The sequence below is a fragment of the Medicago sativa genome, chromosome 8 (genome assembly GCF_051527215.1).
Source record: "Medicago sativa cultivar Bolivia chromosome 8, Bolivia_mono, whole genome shotgun sequence".
NCBI classification, from domain to species: Eukaryota; Viridiplantae; Streptophyta; class Magnoliopsida; order Fabales; family Fabaceae; genus Medicago; species Medicago sativa.
In genome coordinates, this window is record NC_140756.1 from 94,178,301 (window position 1) to 94,199,358 (window position 21,058).

The 21,058-nt window shown below is 35.1% G+C and overlaps 2 protein-coding genes, 1 non-coding gene and 1 pseudogene across 7 annotated transcripts; 2 read left to right on the plus strand and 2 right to left on the minus strand.

The window, feature by feature from the left end:
- Positions 1-659: 659 nt before the first annotated feature.
- Positions 660-6,457, plus strand: LOC146903579 (BTB/POZ domain-containing protein At5g47800-like). 3 transcript variants are annotated; one of them, XM_085737830.1, is made up of 8 exons: positions 660-823; positions 926-1,599; positions 2,759-3,032; positions 3,395-3,515; positions 3,595-3,664; positions 3,753-4,151; positions 4,240-4,983; positions 5,653-6,457. In XM_085737830.1, the coding sequence occupies exons 4-8, from the start codon at positions 3,457-3,459 to the stop codon at positions 6,196-6,198; spliced, it is 1,818 nt and encodes a 605-aa protein (XP_085593956.1). In that variant the 5' UTR covers positions 660-823; positions 926-1,599; positions 2,759-3,032; positions 3,395-3,456; the 3' UTR covers positions 6,199-6,457. The 3 variants fall into 3 exon arrangements, with proteins under 3 accessions (XP_085593956.1, XP_085593954.1, XP_085593955.1); XM_085737828.1 differs by having other exon boundaries at positions 926-1,011; XM_085737829.1 differs by having other exon boundaries at positions 926-1,011; positions 2,765-3,032.
- Positions 6,458-7,739: 1,282 nt separating this feature from the next.
- On the minus strand, positions 7,740-14,148 carry LOC146903580 (protein TUNICAMYCIN INDUCED 1 pseudogene; annotated as a pseudogene). The gene is made up of 3 exons (XR_015023256.1): positions 13,874-14,148; positions 12,734-13,202; positions 7,740-8,246 (listed from the first exon to the last, which is right to left on the minus strand). The product of XR_015023256.1 is annotated as a protein TUNICAMYCIN INDUCED 1 pseudogene (transcript).
- A 185-nt stretch (positions 14,149-14,333) lies between these two features.
- Positions 14,334-14,407, minus strand: TRNAV-AAC (transfer RNA valine (anticodon AAC)). The gene has a single exon. It is a non-coding gene; the product is annotated as a tRNA-Val (tRNA).
- A 1,643-nt stretch (positions 14,408-16,050) lies between these two features.
- On the plus strand, positions 16,051-20,954 carry LOC146903582 (calcineurin B-like protein 3). 2 transcript variants are annotated; one of them, XM_085737832.1, is made up of 8 exons: positions 16,051-16,381; positions 16,471-16,714; positions 16,840-16,899; positions 17,026-17,134; positions 17,294-17,346; positions 18,993-19,073; positions 19,684-19,796; positions 20,317-20,954. In XM_085737832.1, the coding sequence occupies exons 2-8, from the start codon at positions 16,508-16,510 to the stop codon at positions 20,372-20,374; spliced, it is 681 nt and encodes a 226-aa protein (XP_085593958.1). In that variant the 5' UTR covers positions 16,051-16,381; positions 16,471-16,507; the 3' UTR covers positions 20,375-20,954. The 2 variants fall into 2 exon arrangements, with proteins under 2 accessions (XP_085593958.1, XP_085593957.1); XM_085737831.1 differs by having other exon boundaries at positions 16,051-16,215.
- Positions 20,955-21,058: the final 104 nt, after the last annotated feature.

A 21,058-nucleotide genomic window follows, 5' to 3' on the forward strand; every position in this document is an offset into this window, starting at 1 on the left:
GATTGACGCACGAGTGTCTGAATGAACAGGAACACACAGAAGAGAATAGAAGTGAACAAACCCACACGCATGAATTTAGAGCGTGATCTCCTCAAGGTTTTAAATTGCACTCTACAATCGCAATTGCGGTCAAAATATAAAAAATTTAATATCTCCGCTATTTCAACCCCGTCAACTACATTTTGTCGTAATAAAAGTTTGCAGCGTAACCTCAACCGCAACTACAATTTAAAACCATAATCTCATCCGTTAAGGTGCTATAATCAACGGCAGAGAGAAAGACACGTGGCCGACATGCACATAAGGAAGTCCAAAACATGACTAATAGAAGAAGAAGAATATCCTAAGGGTGAGAGGTATAGTGGGGGGTAGCATGATGAGGGGTGCACACAGGATCTTTTATCTATGAATAGACTTGGTCCCATGCAACCTTCTTTCACTCCATGCTTTTTCATATTCAATCATACACCACCAATTTTCAACCATTTTTTTACTCATCAATTTTTTCCATTCTAATATATCTACAACTATTGATCAATGAGTTTAATTATGATGGCATGCTTTTGATACATTACTATGTTGACTAATCCAAACGAACCACTCACTCTCTCTCTTCTCTCTAACTTGATTAATTACCAAACATTGTGATTCATATACTCACTTCTCTTTAATTAGTCTCTCTCTCTCTCTCTCTCTCTCTCTCTGTGTTTCTAACACAAGTTACAGATACAGCCTATTCTCCTCTCTTTTTCTCAGTCTGTGAGGATTACTTGCATAAAACTACAAAAGCACTCATATCTATCACCTTCGATCACATGTTCATGTATGTTGCTACTATTAGCAACTAATTACTATATATGTCTCTAGCTTCAATTCAAATACTGATGCTACCTGTTTTATCTAATTTCTTCAATTTGTTGTACAGATTACTTAAAAACTATGCACCTTTTTCAATTCTAAAAATACTTCAATGAGTAGCACCAGACCAGTATTAATTATATAGTTATACAGGTATGTTCTCTTCTCTTGTCTTCTTGCTGAACTCTCTAAAATTCTTGAGACATTTCCATTTTGTTACTTTATAGTACTGTTTTAATGAAGTGCTTTATTTTGTTAATAGTATATTATAGAGAGATAAACATGGGGTGGTAAGTTAATTATAGCCTTCCTTTTTTGACTTCCCACTCCTCAACTCTATTAATTAATAAATTAAAAGCTTAAGGCTTATTTTTCTTTTGCTATAAAGATGAATTATCACTTTTGGCAGAGGATAAGGAAAATTGTGGTCCGCAACCGCAATTGAGGGAAGCTAGATGCAACTCCAGTTGCATTTTCATGTATTTTTCCGCAATATAAAAGTTTGCAGCGTAACGTAATCGTGGCTGACTTATTACCTTACACTTTTTTATGAATTTTCATGTGAGAGTTACATCTTGGATCTAAGAAAAAGGTGACTCAGATGCAATCTATTTGGTAGAGAAACATGAAATTGATGAGTGTCTTGCCACAAACACTGGTTTTTGCTTTACCAATATCTGTCTGTGAAAGGACAGACCATACTCCATGTCAGATTTCAACAACAAATGAATGAACAGTGAAGTGAGCATGGCCTATCACTAACATCATTTCCTCAATAAATTAAATTAACCATTTAGTGCATTTTCTTCTTCAGCTATTTGTTTCTCTTATATAATTATTATTTTTTATTTGTATAAGATTTGAAGCAAACCTCAAACAAACCATGAAGATAGGATGGTTTTATCAAGTAATTAATGATGTAATGTTACACTAATTCTTGATGAATAAAATTGAGAAGAAGAGAGAAACAAAGGTAAAAAGTTAGGTTCCAATTCTTGATTCCTATATACTTAATGGGAAGGAAGAGAAATAATTGAGAGGACCATAGCAGTGGACCACTTCAAGTTTCAACTGAAAAAAAAAAGAAAGAAAAAGCATACACTAGTTTATGTATCAAATTCTTTAGAGACACAACACACCACATTGAAAGTGACTTAACAAAGTAGCCTCACAAAAACATTATCAATAATATTTGCTTTCTGTAAGGTAACACACTACTAGTAGTTTTTTATTGCTTTCTCTCGGATTTTCAGAGTCATTGTCTGAAACATACCAGTGTAGTGTATCCTCATATCTATGGAATTAGTAGAGTACATTCTCGTTTTGGATGTACATGTACAGTTATGTAGACTGTAAAAATTCTATAATGATTGGCTTGCCTATTTAATTCCAAACTCCCAACATGCTTATTCCTTTACCACCCATCAGTGAAAGTAATCATGTGTGTTTATGCATGCACAATGCATTTTCTGCTATGGTCCTCATTTCTTATTATTAAATTAGAGGGGTTGTGTGTGTATTCTTTTTTGGATGAAACACACATGTGTCCTTCTAATGAAAGCAATTATGTTTGAGGCGGACAGAGAAACAATGATAAGAAATTACGACCTGTTTTTGAAAAACTAACATAAAAACTAATATGCTAGCATTTGTTTAGACAAGAAAAAAAATCAACTAGAAAAATTTACAGGCTAGAGATAAAGTTTCTGGAAGGATTTTATGACTAGGGTCAACATTTTAACTCAATTATTACCACTTTCCTGTTTTCCGTGTTTTTTCTTTTTTGAAAAAAAGGAGACACAACATTCAATATGTTTTATTAGTAACGTAAGTTTGTCTCCCAACAGTTATTTCAATTCACATTGTTGTTAGTTCAGTTTGTTGTTACCTATTTCATCAGGAACAGACACATGAGGCAGAAAAAAAATTTGAAGCCTGATGTTACTTCCAAAGTTACTACTACTAGAGAGTAGAGACAAGTGTGCAGTGTGTGACATCTAGCAAAGTTCTCTAAGCAGTGCTGTCATCTGGGAATGATGGCATAAACTGGAATTTCTTGTTTTTTTCTTTGGTCCATTGATGAAGTGACGACATCATCTTCTATGAATTGAAGAGCTTTCATATTTATATACAAATCAATGAAGTTGACTATTGCAAAATAAATCCAACTTCAGGTGTGAAAGTCACTCTTCTTGCAGATTTCTTTTTTTCTTGTTTTGTTTTTTCAGTCCTAACCGACAGTCACAATGGCATGATATCATTCCTTGGACTTCTACTTCTAGCTTCATCTTTTCTAGACTGATTTCTAATTTCCTTTTACTCCATCCCTTTAATTTCTTGAAATGATGGAAAAAATATCTAATAAGTTTGTGTTGCCATGTTATTGCGTTTTATGGTACATTATTTAGCCAATTCTAATTATGTTCATCAATCTCATGGCCTACTAGATAACCCTTTGGATTCACTTTTTCCGTTAACCTTGACTTTATGGAATCTGTGGTGGTTTAATCTAAGGAACAGCCTTCTGAATTTGCAGGCACTGAAGTCGAGTCGAGTTTTTTTTTTTTGTCCGTTCGGTATAAAAAACAACAACCAAAAATGAAGTTCATGAAACTTGGGACAAGGCCAGATACTTTCTACACTGAACAAGCTACCAGGTATTCACAGCAGCGCTTATTTCATTAACAATCACTGTACAATCCTTTCACAAACTAACATGTATTCTCATAAATGCAGGACATTGACATCAGAGATACCCTCAGACCTTGTAATACAAATCAACGATGTTACTTATCTGCTACACAAGGTATTAAGGACTTAGAACTCAAGTGGTTATAAACCAAAATATTTTTATTTTAGTTTAATCTATATAAATATGTTCTTTTTATCTGCAGTTTGCCCTTCTTCCAAAATGTGGCCTCCTACAAAGGCTTTGCTATGATTCTAGTGATTCGGAGAGTTTTACTGTGGAGCTTCATGATATACCTGGAGGGGAAGATGCTTTTGAACTCTGTGCTAAGTTTTGTTATGGAATTTCAATCAACATTAGTGCTCATAACTTTGTATCTGCATTCTGTGCTGCCAAGTTCCTTAGAATGAATGACTCTATTGAGAAGGGAAACTTTGTAGGAAAGCTTGAGTCTTTCTTCAATTCATGCATTCTTGAAAGTTGGAAGGATCCCATTGCAACCCTTCAAACTACTGCTACATTACCAGAGTGGTCTGAGAATCTTGGTATTGTCAGAAAGTGCATTGATTCAATCATTGAGAAAATTCTCACACCCTCGCAACAGGTCAGAAACAAACTCTAACTTCTTCAAATTTCTGTGTATCAATGTTTTTTCTTTCTTTTTGTTACTTATAAATGATGATTCTGTGCAGGTGAAATGGTCCTTCACCTACACCAGACCCGGTTACACAAAAAAACAGCACCATTCTGTCCCAAAGGATTGGTGGACTGAGGATGTTTCTGATCTTGACATAGATCTTTTCAGGTGCATAATAATGGCTATTCGATCAACGTATGTGCTTCCACCACAGCTTATTGGTGAAGCTTTGCATGTCTATGCATGCCGGTGGTTACCGGGAATCACGAAGCTTAATAAAAGCTCAGGCAGTTCAGCATCTCAGACAGAAGAATCTAAGCTGAAAAACAGAAAAATTATTGAAACAATTGTAAGCATGATTCCTGCAGACAGAGGGTCTGTTTCAGTTGGCTTCTTGTTTAGACTTCTCAGCATTTCAATTCATTTGAATGCCTCATCAGTGATAAAGACAGAACTAATAAGGAGAGCAAGCTTACAGTTTGAGGAGGCAACAGTGAGTGACCTTCTTTATCCTTCAAAATCCTCTTCAGACCAGAATTATTATGATATAGAGTTAGTTCTAGCAGTGTTGGAAACTTTCTTGAAGCTTTGGAAAAGAATGTCCCCTGGTGCTGTGGATAACAGCTACTTTTTGAGATCAATCAGAAATGTAGGCAAACTCATAGACTCCTATCTTCAAGTGGTTGCTAGAGATGATAATATGCAAGTTTCAAAGTTTGTTTCTCTTGCTGAAACTGTGCCGAGCATTGCAAGAGTAGACCACAACGATCTATACAAGGCAATTGACATCTATCTTAAGGTGGAGTACTGATACCCTACCTTTTATGATTTTTCCTTCAACTAGAGTCAGATTGGTTTTAAAAAAAACGTTTTTTTCCCCCTTTATTTACTTTAAATTACAAAATTACTTCTATTTTGATTTTGTTTCCTGTTGTCAAAGATTTGCGTAGGAAACAGTGATGCTGAAAACAGCTTGTTTAATTCTCATAGTCTCTTGCTTGAATGCTGGACACTTCAACATATTCTTAAGACCTTGAGACTCTAATAATATAGACTTTGTGCAAATAACATATCAACCTATAATTTGGCCAGTCCAGTCCCATGTTTTTTAGCAAACCAAACACACCCTAAATGAAACTAAACACTTGTTTGGATTGACTTATTCGAGTTTATCTACTAACATAAACACTTGTGAGACTATTCGAGAAAACTTACGGAAACAACAACTTATAACATATTCATAAGTTGTATTAAACTTATTTCCATAAGCTCTCCCGAATAACTTATGAAAATAGCTTATAATTTATGAGAATGCAGTTTGACTTTTTTTACCTTTTGTTATAGAAATATCTTATACATAAACACTTAATTAAGATGTTTATCAGAACAACACCAGAATCAGGATAGGCAATTAAGTGGAAAACTTTGATTATTGGAATGATGTGATTAAAGTTGAATGCATAAACAGGTGCATCCTGATCTGAGTAAGGCAGATAAGAAGAGACTGTGTGGGATTCTAGACTGCCAAAAACTGACACCAGAAGTACGTGGCCATGCCGTCAAAAACGAGCTTCTGCCATTAAGAACTGTAGTGCAGCTTCTCTACTTTGAACAGGAGAAAGGGTCTATGGCAAACACCAGTCACAAACTGCTAAAACAACATGAAATAATTCTAGGAGCAAAACAAAGAACAGCTACAAAAGATAGCCAAAGCAAACAATCTTTAGGACAAGAGTTTAATGGAGATGTCACAAGAACCACTCAAATTCTTGAAAGTAGAGAAAAGGATCACCACAGACATAAAAGATTGGATGCAAATTTAGCATTAGACTTGGAAAAAAAGATAGCAATAAGAGGAAGAGACATTGAAGAGACAGAGTCAGAAAGGGTGAGAGGAGTCAAAGATGGAAGTAGTTCGAGCTACAAGTTGGAAGTTGTTGATCCTAAAAAAATCATAAGAAGGGCAAGAAGTAAATCAGAACATAGCATGAAAAAGGCAGATAGAGATAAATAATTATTAATCTTTGAAGAATTCAAAGAAAATCACAGTTCAAACCACCTCCCTTATATGCAGTTTGTAGCTTCAATTCTTATTTTTTTACCTTTTCACAGATGTAATAACTAAATAATCCCTATACTGTCTCTCCTGTGAAGTTGTAACTAGGGATTTTTTATTTTGAATTAATTTTTTTTTCATTGTTCATGTTTGAGAGGAAGAAAGATAGACAATATGTATTGCTAGAGGACATATCAATTGCATAGGTAATTTCATATTTTCAGGGAGACTCAGATTAAAGTGCGGTCCACAACCCCGCAACCGCAACCACAATTTAAAATCATACATGGTGATTAGCATGCTTCCAAACCAAAATGTCATTGAAGGTATCATTGATGAAAATACTTTACATCACAAGTCTAGTGTCTAGATCATCAAAATACTAAACATATGAATAAAAAATGTTATTAATTTGAAGTTGAGTATCTTGAATATGAACAAAAGGAAGTCTATCACATTATACAATCTACCTTTGTGAAAATCTTTCATATCAGAAGGAGATATTACCACAGCCTATGCGAGTAATGAAAATAGATTGACAGGTGTAGGAGGCGCCTTTGGTATTAGCAGCCTACGCAATAGAAGAGTTGAGAAACGTTATTCTAATTCACCAATGACAACTCTTTGGCATCCTAAATAAACTGCTCCAGGCAGGAGTCAGTCACAAATCCCCCTATGGAATCCAAAGGTCGTGCATGGTATAAATAGGCATAGATCCAAAGATTGAAACATGTGAGTCACTGTTTTTGAGATCAAAGAGGATGTTTGCAGGTAAAAATTGAAGAGAAGGAGAAGAGCAGTAATTCTTTATCATATCAGCCAACAGTTTTATTAGCTGATCATAGTAAGTATTGTACATTAACAGGTCCAACTCCTTTGCAATATTATTCTGTAAAATAGGCCACTAATTTAACTTTTCAAGTAGCTAGGAGTCATTGATATCAGAAATTGATGATGGAACTTGATCATTGATTTTTTAAGTCCCTGATGGCCTGGAGTTTGTAATGTACCCTCCGATGAGGCTAGTAAGCCTGAAATGACTGGGGACGATGGGACACTAATTAAATTAAGTGTGAAGACCTTTTGTTAAGGGGTGTTGGCAGTTGCTGCTCCAAATGCAGTTACCAACTTGATTAGAAAATCCAATGAAATTCACAGTTGCAATTGCTTTAAAGCGACTACTTGGTGTTGCAACCCTTGATGTTGAGAGGGAGTATTTTGTTGCAAGCATTCAACCAGATCATGGTTACCTTCCTATTCTACATAATTGAAACCATTTGCTACAAAAGAAACACAATCTTATGAGCATTGAAACCATTTGCTACAAAAGAAACACAATCTTATGAGCAGAAACTAAAAGACAGTTGAATTCTTGCAGCTATAACTAAAGATTGATAACATCAAATCCTACATTTTTAAGTTGACAATTGTTTGACCATAGTTACTCTGAATAGCTTTGAGAAATATTAAAATTATAAATTATCAGAATCAGAAGCAAATGGGCAAATAAAAACAACTTTCTCATTACTTGGCATTATTTACAGGTATCTTAACTATGACGTGCTATGCTATACATCAAAGGCAAAACAAGAATCCAGTCTACAATTCCTTTACAAAAATCAAACCTTTCCCACTAATTACAAGGCAAAGGGGATGGGTGGAGGCTGAACAAATTGGCATTTTTGACATGGTCCCATTGTTAGTTAGCACACTTAACGCCACATTGTCCTCCACAACAACAGGGTTCACTTGCATGACTCTCTCAGGTATGACTTTATCACCATCCACTTTTGCCAGCACCTCAAATTGCAATCTCACAGTCTCTGGCTTGGTCCTCCATTCAGGGAAACCCTCAAAACTAATACCATCTCCTTCCTTCAACTTCTTCTCAGCTTGAAAGCCTATCTTTACAAAAGTCTGAGCAGAGACATCTGCCTTCAACAACCTAAAGGAACCTTTTTCCTTAGCCTTAGGGCCCAGCACAGAAGATAACAGTTTTTCAAAACCTGTTGTTAATTGAACAAGAAAACAGTTGCAGGAAATGAACAAGACAAAGGAGAAATAACTGCTTTCATTCATATAATTTTTCTGATAAAAAACAAACAGAACACACACTATGTTTTACATAGTTTGACAATACTAAAAACTTCCAATAACTACCACAATACAACACAATTAATTAAAGAAAACTGAACAGCAGTTACTAAAATAAAATAACCAACACATAATACATAAAAGTCTTCACATCAGCAGTCCTAAGCATGATATTTAACACTCCTCCTTGCTTTAGGAGCTGCAAACACCAAGCTTTGATCTCATATCTTCAAACTTGATAGTTGATAAGGGCTTTGTTAAGATATCAGCATTTTGCTCTTCTGTTTTGCAATAAACAAGAGTAATGACACCATCCTTCTGCACTTCCCTCAAGAAAAACAATTTGATGTTGAAATGCTTGGTTTTTCCGTGAAAAACTGGATTATGAGAAATAGCTATTGCAGCTTGATTATCAACAAAGATCTTAGTGGCTTCTTTGTGGTCAAGATGAAGGTCACTCAATATCTTTCTCAGCCACATAGCTTGATTAACAGCAGCCGTTGCAGCAATAAACTCCGCTTCAGCAGTTGATTGAGCCACTGTTTCTTGTTTTTTCGAACTCCAAGAGAAAACACTAGAACCAAGTGTGAAACAATAGCCAGAAGTGCTTTTCATATCATCAGCAGAACCTCCCCAATCGCTGTCTGAAAAACCAATCAGCTTGAATTCATTGCTTTTGGTAAATTTAATGCCAAAATCACATGTTCCTTTCACATATCTAAGCACCCTCTTTGCTGCCTTGAGATGACATTCACTTGCACAATGCATAAACCGAGACAAAATGCTTACCGCATTCAAAATATCAGGCCGTGTGGCTGTCAGATACATCAAACAACCGACCAGACTTCTAAAATATGCTTGATCAATCTTTTCAGTTCCATCTTCTTTGCAAAGCTTCTCTTTTGAATTCATTGGAGTGCTCATTTCTCTGCATTCTTCAAGTTTAAACTTTTTCAAAATTTCTTTTGCGTATTTCTTTTGACAAATGAATATTTCATCCTTGCTTTGCTTGATTTCCATTCCAAGAAAATAAGTCATTAATCCAAGATCTGTCATCTCAAATTCCTTCATCATTTCCAATTTAAATTCATCAATCAATGTTGCATTATTTCCTGTCACCAAAATATCATCAACATAGAGAGAAACAACAAGAATATCAACCTCATTGTGTTTGATGTAAAGGGTAGACTCAGACAAGCTTTTCACAAAGCCCAAAGTCAGCAGATGATTATCAATTCTGCTGTACCAAGCTCTTGGTGCCTGCTTCAATCCATAAAGAGCCTTCTTAAGAAGATAAACCTTGTCTTCTTCCCCTTTCTTCATAAAGCCTTCAGGCTGTTCAACATAAATTTCTTCTTGCAAGAAACCATTTAAAAAGGCTGATTTAACATCCAACTGGTATACTTTCCAACCCTTTTGGGCTGCAACAGCAAGTAGCATCCTGATGGTGTCTAGCCTGGCCACTGGCGCAAATGTATCAGAGTAGTCCACTCCAAAAATCATCTGAGCATAACCTTTAACAACGAGCCTTGCCTTGAACTTGTTGATAGAGCCATCAGCATTGAGCTTAGTTTTGAAAACCCACTTGACGCCAATGACTTTCCTATCTTGAGGTCTGTCAACAAGCTGCCATGTATTATTTTTCTCAATCATGTGCAACTCCTCCTCCATTGCAACCATCCAATTTTTATCAAGTTTTGCTTCTTCAAAACCAGCAGGCTCACAAACAGCAATGTTGCATCTTTGATAAACATCAGAAAGTAATCTTGTTCCCCTGACAGGAACGTCATCTACCATTTCATTTTCCCAATCTTCGATGTTCTCATCAATCTGGAGTTTTGGATTTTTAGAAATTACCTCCATCTCCTTTGTGTCATCCCAGTTCCACTCTTCATCTTCCATAAAATGCACATCTCTACTTACAATAATTTTACCATTTTGTGGCTGGAAAATTTTATAAGCTTTTGCAACGGAACTGTAGCCAATAAAAATGCCTGGTAGAGCTCTTTTGTCTAGTTTATCTCTCTTGATTTGTGGAACATGAGTAAAGCACAAACATCCAAATATTTTAAGGAAATTCAGGGAGGGTTTATAACCATACCAAGCCTCAAATGGCGTCTTATCCTTTACTGCTCTTGTAGGAAGCCTATTTTGCAAATAAACAGCAGTGTTTGCCGATTCCGCCCAAAATTGCTTTGGCAAGTTCTTCTCATGCAGCATACATCGGGTCATCTCCAATATAAATCTGTTTCTTCTTTCACTAACTCCATTTTGTTGTGGAGTGTATGGAACAGTCAACTGATGATGAATGCCAGCGTCATCACAGAATCGATCAAATGCTTCAGAAGTATACTCTTTGCCATTGTCTGATCTGAGAGCTTGAATTTTACAACCACTTTCATTCTCCACTCTTGCTTTGAATTTCCAAAATACTTGTGCTACCTCTGACTTGTGCTTCAGAAAGAAGATCCAACACATACGAGTAAAATCATCAATGAATATAGCATAATAAAGACTACCATTCAAAGAAGATGTTCTTTGTGGGCCTGCAATGTCAGTATGAATTAATTGCAACTTCTTTGTTGCTCTCCAAGTTGTCTTTGGAAATGGTTTCCTGCTTTGCTTTCCAAACTGACAAGCCTTGCAATTTGAAATATGGTCATCAAGTTCTGGAATGTCATTTGCCATCTCCTTGGATTTCAACTGCAGCAGACCTTGATGATGATAATGTCCGAGCCTTTTGTGCCATAAGTCTGTGACATTTTCTTTCATTTGAAAAGCAATTTGCTCCTCCTCCAATGGATTTAGAGCAAAACTTTTTCCTCTCATTTTTACTTTGAAAATGTCTTTGCCATCACTATCTTTAATCAAGCAGCTTTCATTTTCAAACAACACTTTATAACCTCTTTCAATTAATTGCCCAACACTTAACAAATTCTGATCAATTTCAGGGACGTACAACACATCAGAAATTAACTTTGTACCTGAATAGGTTGAGATTGCTATTGTTCCTTTTCCTTTCACAGCAATGTAATTGCCATTTCCAACCCGAACTTTTGTTGAGTTTGCATTGCTTAGTTCCCTGAATAAATCTTTGTTATGTGTCATGTGGTTGGTACAACCACTATCAATCAGCCAATTCTCACTTGATTCGATGCTAGAGAAACATGTTGCAACGAATAAGTGATCCTCCTCTTCCTCTTGATCAACAACCTTTGCCTCATCATTATGTTGTTGATTCCTATTTTTACAAATAACAACTTCATGTCCCATTTGATTACACTTGGTACACTTAGCATCAGGTCTTCTCCAACATCTAAAGGGTGGATGGCCTTTCTTTCCACAATGTTGACATGGAGGATAAGATTTTCTTCGATTTACATTCTTTTCTGTTGCATTGGCTGATGTTGATCCCACATTATCCTGCTTGGCTGTTAATGCTCCTTCAAGTGTTGTTTCCTCTCTCATCAATCTTCTCTGTTCTTGTGCCTTCAATGCATTAAGCAATTCTGCTAAAGAAATTTTTGAGAAATCTTTGGTATTCTCCAAAGTAGTGATGGTTGCTTCATATCTTTCGGGTACCGTTACAAGAATTTTTTCAACAATTCTTGAGTCAGAGAATTCTGATCCCAAAAGTCTCACATTGTTTGCAATGTTGAGAAGTTTGTCAGAGTAATCTTGAATCGTCTCAGAATCCTTCATTCTTTGAAGTTCGAATTCCCGGATCAGGTTCAGGACTTGCATGCCTTTAATTCTTTCATCACCTTCATATTCTTTCTTGAGATAATCCCATATCTCCTTTGCTGATTTCAAGGACATGATTCTTGTGAAAATAGTGGTTGAGACAGCAGCAAACAAGCAGGCCTTTGCCTTTGCCTTCTTTGTCTTTTTTTCCTTTTGCATTTTTATTTGTGCCATGGTGGGATTGTTTGGAAGTACAGGAATTTCATAATCTTCTTCCACTGCTTCCCACAAATCCAAAGCTTCCAAATATGCCTCCATACGCACTGCCCAAAGTTGGTAGTTACTTCCGTCGAACACCGTCGGAGCGATGCCGGAGAGACTTGCTTCGGTTTCCATGACGTTAAACTCACACAGATCCCTTAGAATAGGGCTCTAGATACCAATTGTTGTTAATTGAACAAGAAAACAGTTGCAGGAAATGAACAAGACAAAGGAGAAATAACTGCTTTCATTCATATAATTTTTCTGATAAAAAACAAACAGAACACACACTATGTTTTACATAGTTTGACAATACTAAAAACTTCCAATAACTACCACAATACAACACAATTAATTAAAGAAAACTGAACAGCAGTTACTAAAATAAAATAACCAACACATAATACATAAAAGTCTTCACATCAGCAGTCCTAAGCATGATATTTAACAAAACCCAACAAGTTTGCATTTGATCCATTAAGAGAGGCAAGAGGCCACAATGCAGTAAACTGGGTTGGAGTAAGGAGAGTTGGGGCTTCCTTCTGGAGATCAACGGTAGACAGGGAAGTCTCGCTTGATTTGGCTTTGGGTTTTGATTGAGACGATAACTCCACAAGACCAGGTGCAAGCCGCTTGAGCTTCAACCTGTTATTGGAAGACATTGACGCAGCGAAGGAAGGGGCTTCAAGCGAAGTAGGGCCAACAATGCGGAGTGAGAGAAGAGGAGCACTCTGGCCACGAGAAGCATAACGGAGATGCTCACCCAAGGTGAGAAGCCCAGCAGCAAAACCATTCTGCGTTCGGTTCAAGGGCAGAGGTAAATTAAGGGGATGGCGAAGACTCACTGATCTTGCGCCTTTAACAGTAACCACTGCGCCATCAGCCAAAACAACTTTCTTCAACACCCCAGCATCCACATCATGCTGCATATACCAAACCAACATCAAGTCAATTTCACATTATCCACATTCAACTACACCATCTTACTCTATACACTACTGACTACACACCCTTCAATCTTCAACATAACATATCACAAAAACAAATTACTCTAATAAATAAATTCCAATCATATAGTTAGGAAATGAAATTAAGTGTCACATAAAGTAATATATAATTGCTGTTTCATCCTTCTTCTTTTCTTGTTTTTTTTTTTCAATCTTCACAAATTACTATATCATTTATACAATTAATGTATAGTGAAGACTCAATATGGTCTTTCACAATTTTCTTGGAGGCCAATTTAGTCTTCCACAAAAATGAAACACAAAGTAGTCCCTCACATTTCCCCTTACTCATTAATTACAACAGAGACTAATTTGTCTTGATATGTAAAATGCTAGGGACTAGTTTGAATTTTAGGAACTAAATTGGTCCGTAAGAAAATTTTGAAGGGCCAAATTGGGTCTTCACTCTTAAATGTAATACATATTTTTATCATGATAATTTCCTCGCACTAATATCATACTGCATTATTAAAAAAACAGAAATTTGATTCTCAAAATGGCAATTAAATTAAATTAAATTAAATAGCTTAACTTTATTAATTAAAATCATTAAATAAATAAAGAGAAGTTTAGAGAAAAGGGCATACAGGGAGAGAGATCCTGAATCCAAAGCTCCATAGGTCCAGCAAGCTGAAACGGGTAAACCATTTCCCTCAACCCGGAAAATTGGAAGATCTCAACATAATCCCAACCAACGATTAGAATCTTCAATGGAACAACTTTATCAACATCGATCGAATTGGTATTCTACTGTACTGAATGCCCAACCTTAGCTTCTCGAGGATAGGATCAAACCCCGTTATCTTGTCTGCTCTGCTGAAAAGCCTAATCCTTTCACAATTGATTCCTTCAAATCGGATTGGTTTCATTGTGATTGAGAAGGAAATTCAATTATTTATTTTGAATCAAATTCAAATTGATTCGTGTTTCTCGTGCGATGACGTGGACCAATGAGAATGAAAATGATTGGTGGAGATTCGTAGCGCGTGAAAAGTGACGGTAAATAATATCGGCGAGATTGTTTGTTAAAAATAAAATGAAAGAAACTGGCTTCGCCCGGGTTCGAACCGGAGACCTTCAGTGTGTTAGACTGACGTGATAACCAACTACACCACGAAACAGTTTGTTGTTAGTTTCAATAGAATAATAAATATATTTGTTCTTTTTTATAGTTTCATATAGAGAAGAAAATTTCAATGGATGAAATCTTGAACGTAGAGGTAAGTTATTAGTTGGTGAAGAGATTCAACTTCGCCAAATCAAGAACATAGATAGTTATTAGTAATCTTTTTATGGGAAAAAATAATCTGAATATATTTAATATTTATTATTGTGGTGTTAATATTGTTTTTATTGAAGAAGGTGGTGTATAATGTTGTAAAATTTTCTTTCCAATTTTTTTTTATAAAATTAATTACTTAAAAATATCTAATTTTATTGCTGTTAGTTTTTTAAGGGAATTCATTTCAAATTTTGCGTTAGCCTCCAATTTATAGAGCCATGAGCTTATGAAGAGGCAATGTTTACTCTATTTGCATTTGGGAGGTGGAGCGTCGTGAGTAACAACAAACTAGTGATAACGACGATTAAGTGATTGAAATGCTATATTTTTCACCTAAAACCATAAGATGGATATAAGTCGTATCTGATCACTCATCCACCAAACAAAATTAATCATGATTTCGAACGTTATTAAACACTATTTTTATGAGTGGATTTTTTTTACAGAGTTTTCAAGAGTGGATATGAATACAAACTATGGTTAACAAATTTAATGTAGATTTGACTCCGTTTTCAAAAGTGTATGAAAAAAATTATGTAATTATGACTTTTAGATATGTTTGACTTGTATTTTTAAGATAAAGTTTGATTTGAAGGTTTCCTTAAACAATGTCTTATTCCACTTTGTTAGCATGACCAGTAAGTTTAACGTAGATTTGAACACACTTTTTATTTGGTAATAAGATTTTAATACAATTTGGATAGTTAATAGATATACTTTGTAAACATGAACATACATCTAAATTTAAGGTTAACGACGTTTAAAATTGTTGTTAACTTTGTTTAATAATTGTTAACGAGTTGTGATATATTCAAGTATGGAGCTCAATTAATAAGTTAAAATATTTTTTTTTAGGGAAAATAAGTTAAAATATAAATAGTGAGTTCTGACACATTGTTATATTTCTTAGTCTAAATTAACTAACCAAATATTTAAATCGTAGTAACCATTTGATGTGAATTTTTTTATGGGAATTAAGTATCTCTATTCGCAACTATAAAGATTAATCCGATGAGATAGGTATAACGTTAATAGGTAACAAAATTTTCTCAAAAAAATTAATATTGCACATGTCTAGATTGAAATTCAATGCTAAAAGAGAAGAAAACTTTTATCATCTCATATCCAAACTTTGTGCAAAAATATAATTTCTCTTTATATAGAGATGAATTTATTATTAGGAAAATGCTAACAAGTGCTCTTGGGGCATTGTTTAAGCATCCAAAACTAGTAACTTTTACATTGAAAATTGTGTATTTATGATTTTTATGTGTTTGACTTGTATTTTCAAGATAAGTTTTCTATTTATGGGTTCCTTAAACAATGCCCTTAGGGCACTTGTTAGCAAGACCCTTGTTATTATCTATACTATTTGCTCTAAAATTATTATTTTTAAAATGATTTGGTCTAACTGAAATGGACAAGTATGGAGTGAAGAGGCACGTGTAATAAATAATGATTGGTGAACAGTGAGGAGGTGCTAAGCTAAGCAAGGGGCTACCCTCCATTCCATTCCCATACGGAGGGAGGGAGGGAGGGCATTCGCAGGGTTATTTGGTTGATTGGTTGGTTCCTAATTTGCAATTGCAATTGCAATTTTCAAACATGTCCCACAATATTACCCTCTCTCTTTCTTTCTGATGAAAGGTTGGTTAATAATAAACAAATAAATCCTCCCTTATTTTCATTCATCAAAATCAATCTCTATAGATCCAATTTTAAATCCTGATTGATTATTACTATATTTTCAATTCCAATTCTTCAGTTATTACTGCATTGTTTGTACCTGGACGTATACATTTTTTTTTACATGGTAATAAAGTAGTAGTAATAATAATAATATATCTGAATTAATTAATTAATTAATTAATGTTAATTCTTGAAACATTTGTGGAATTACAGGTATGGAGTGTTTTGACATCTGGAAGAGGAAGAGATAATGGTGCAGTGCCTAGACGGAATAAAGCATCTGTGTGCTTCTGTCGTAAATTGTTGCGATTCTGATTCGTTAAATCAACCTATTGGTTTACAAAATCCACAACTTCTTGCAAGAGAGACCGTGTTTAGTGTAAGTGAGATTGAAGCACTTTATGAACTTTTCAAGAAGATCAGCAGTGCAGTCATTGATGATGGACTAATTAATAAGGTCAGCTATGATAGAACATTATGGCGTCGTTTGATCCATGTAGCCGAACCCAATCAATGGGATAAGGCTTGGTTGTTGTTTGTTGTTGTATACTTGTATGATGGTTTTCTTATTTTACACGACAGGAAGAATTTCAGTTGGCATTGTTCAAGTCAAACAAGAAGGAGAGCTTATTTGCAGATAGGGTGGGTATGCTCAGCAATCATTATATTCTTTTTTTCATTTCCACCTTATGGAAGGAAAAAACAATATGATGTGAACCTTATCAATTTATTTGCCAAGTTTATGATTCATTTTATATACTTATGTAGGTGTTTGACTTGTTTGATACAAAGCACAATGGGATACTTGATTTTGAAGAGTTTGCACGTGCTCTTTCTGTTTTTCATCCCAACGCACCAATTGATGAGAAGATTCAATGTAAGAATGACAAACATTTACTCAACAATTTTATTTGGATATTGAATGGAAAGGGATGTACTAGGTAGAGGATACATGTTGTTTTTTTAATCGTCTATTTATTGTTATGGGTAGTAATGCATAAACTTGTTGGGGATTCCCAATTTTTCCTTCTTGCAGTTTCTTTCCAATTGTATGATCTCAAACAGCAAGGTTTTATTGAAAGACAGGAGGTAATTTTTGTTTGTTTGTATTAACTTGAATAAATATGGAAGTTTTGTCCACACCACATTAGATCACTACTTTATATTGTTTAGGTCACCACATAACCAACATGGGATTGATTCATCTATTGAGAATTTGATTCAGCCTTCACTTGCGTAATTTGTTTTTCTGAAGACCACTGCAACTTCTGCAAGTGTATTTTCAAATTGCTTGTGGTCCAGTCCAAGGCCGTAGATGAAAACCATACTAGCTCTTGAGTTTTAATAGATTGATTGGTTTCTCTTTGTCTAAAGACCGATAGGATACTAGATTTGGGCTTTATCCCTATTGATGTGTTGAATGTGGAGAGTAGTGACACGGCACAATTCAGTTAGGAGGGAAACAATTATAAGAGGGATAGGAGAGAGGACATTTAGAAATATTGTTGAGAGTTTGTTAGGAGAGATGTTCTCTCTGGTCTAGGAGCCTAGCTCTGGTAGGAGTGTTCACATTCTGATTTATCCTTTCTTTTCTGTTATTCCACCATTGTAGAGCCTTTGAGCTCATCACTATCCATGAAATAATATACAGTTTCATTGTTTGATTTTACAGTTTCCATCGAAGGCCAAGGCAAGGGTTTACAGTAGGTCACTGGGAGCAAAAAAATTTTTGAATCATATATGATAACCTGTTCAGGAATTAAACAAAAGCATTACTATATTATAATATTTAGGTATCTGACATTTTTCAAGACAAAATTTGACAACTTACTGATATCAGAACTGTGAACAACCTAGATGAAGTTCATAGTGATTTTGAGATCTTCCGATGATTTAACAGAAAATTTTAAAATCTCTTTCGAACTGTAGTGCAAAATATGTAGTTGTTTCTTTGTTTGTTCTAAATCTATCTGATACTGCAATACAACGTGTTTATGGTATTAGGCTATAGCGACGCTATCGGTCGCTATTGACTACTATGGTATTAGCATGTATTTGATACTAGGTTGTCTATTCCAGATAACATTGAGTAGCGGCTGGCCCCAAAATTGGGATAGTGGTGTACCACATTGCGGGATAGTCGCTATTCGACTACTGTATATATTATATATATGTCCAAATATTTTTATATTAAAGTAATACAAGTAAAAGCCTATGGTACTCAAAGGCCCTACATTTTTCACGACGCCTTTTAAGCTGTATTTTTCTATAGATTGAACTTTAAGGGCCCAAACATTTTCTTCTCTCTTAAACTTGTAGACCTAACAGGAGTGTTGTGTGACGTTGGTCTGTAACAACATTTCCGCACACAACCAGCAGCTAATTGTGCAGCTGCAAAAATCGAGATAGAAGCTTCAAGCCGGAAAACACTTACTTTATGGTCCCTCAGGTTGCTGTAAAACCCAGATTTGGTCACAAATCACGACAGAGTCCTTTCGTTTTTTATTTCTCCTTCCTCTCCTTTGGTTTGACCCTAAAGTGGCACATCATACACAACCTGCTCCACGTTTTTGTCGCAACACCCACCACTTTGGCCGCACCACTATATGTGACACACCGAGTGGCTCTGTGGTGTCCATCACTGCTTTGTGCTGCTCTTCCATGATAACGGATCTATCCACAACTATTGACTACCTAGATTTATATGCATTGATGATCCTTGTTTTTATGTGTAGGTAAAACAAATGGTGGTGGCCACTCTAGCTGAATCTGGTATGAATCTTTCCGATGACGTGGTCGAAAGTATTATCGACAAGGTGCTTCATTTACTTGACAACTTACATTACATGCCAAATCTATATGACCATTATCAGACTAGGGTACATTTGAATCATGTTATAGGTTATTGTATTGCCTTTTTCTGCTTTTTATTTATGTTATTTTAGTTTTTTTGCTGGTTACTTGGCTATGTATGAAATTCATTAAAAAAAAATTCACTCTTATTGAAAGTCTCTAAAAGCAATCTTATGGAAGCATGTAAACAAACTATAGGTACACATGCTGCCTGCATTGTTTGAAATTCAGTAATTTACGTTTCTTTATTGTAATTGATTTTCCTTTGTTTCCAAATTTTAAGTATTTGCCCTTTTGTTGGTGCATGTTTGTCCATATATCATAGTTAATTATTAGTGGAACTCTTACGTGTACTCTAGGTGATGTTTCTCTCAAATTTAGTCATAAGCTTCCGCAAAATCTCTCGGCTAGTTAAAGTAAACCTTTCTCCAGCGTTATTCTTGTGAACTTCATAGGTTGACGTAGTTTTATGTGTATGGAGTTGATAATGACGACATTGGCATATAATATCATTCTTGTGCTATCATAATCTTCTCTGGAGTTTTGTCATCAACATTCTTTATGCTAATACAGACATTTGAGGAAGCTGATACAAAACATGATGGGAAGATTGACAAGGAAGAATGGCGAAACCTTGTCTTGCGGCATCCATCCCTTCTGAAAAATATGACTCTTCAGTATCTGAAGTGAGTTTCTTCCTGTTACTAATTACTAATTTGATTTTGAAATTCTCTCACCAGGGAGTAAATTATTTCCTAACATGTTAGGATTTGTTTGTTAAAATGAACCATAATCTTCAAATTTTAATCTCTACTATTAATAAGGAGAATAAGGTGGGTATTTTCTTCACTTTTTACTGCAGAAGTTTCAAATTTTGCCATTTCAAATGTTTGTTAAAACCCGAAACTGTATTTTTTAATTATTACAACTCAATGCATATCTCCTTTTCCCTTCATATTTATCCCCATTCATTCTCATCACTCCTCATGTAGCTATACATACATGTGTGTGCAAGATCACATACCATTGTGTTCATTCATAGGAGTTTTGTTTAAAACGGTGGCCTTTTAGCACCAATGCAATTACCTTCTGATTGATTTTGTCCTGGATGGTATCTCCAATACATATTTTATTCTATTTCTCACAGACAACTTTGTTTGATAATCTCTATCATCTAAGATCTGATTTGAACTGTTTATCTGGCAGAGATATAACCACCACATTTCCTAGTTTTGTTTTTCACTCGCAAGTTGATGATACCTGAGGCAGCTACATGAGCCTACATCATCCATGTCACTTTTTCTGGTCTTGAATACCAATGGTTTATGTTTCACTTGTGAATACTGGGATTTTGTTGAAGGATGCAGTCCGGGATAGATCTAGATCTTGTTTATATTTTTGTTGAATAGAACTTTGTTTCTTGTTTTGGATCATTGAGGTTTGTAGATTGGACAAATGGGTTTGATTAATGATTTCCTTCATTTGAGAATAAAAGGGAAACCAGATAGAATAGGTGTTTCAGGTTTTCAGCATTAGCACTTTGGATATGTTGGTGAGAAAAATATCTGTCAAAAGTCTAGTGCAATGGCTTGGGCAAGCTGTGAAGGTGTCTTTGAGCCCATGACCTGAGTTGATGGCAGCTTCTGCCTAAAACCCAACATTTCCCTTCCATTTTCTTTTGCTCTTGTAAGTTTTAATTGTCACAATTTTATTCAAGACTATTGACCATAACAAATCAGATATGTTGTATATTTGGTTGTAATTATCATTTTTGCATGGGTGTCTATTGGAGAATTAATTGTAAACATTTTTTTTTATGAATGTCTAAAATCAAGGTGGAAAAAGTGTTCTTTATTTTTATGGCTACGGTCATTAGATTGTTTATATCCTATGCTAAATTGTTTGTAGCATACTTCTAAGTTCTAACCATGCAAAGAAGAAGAAAAAA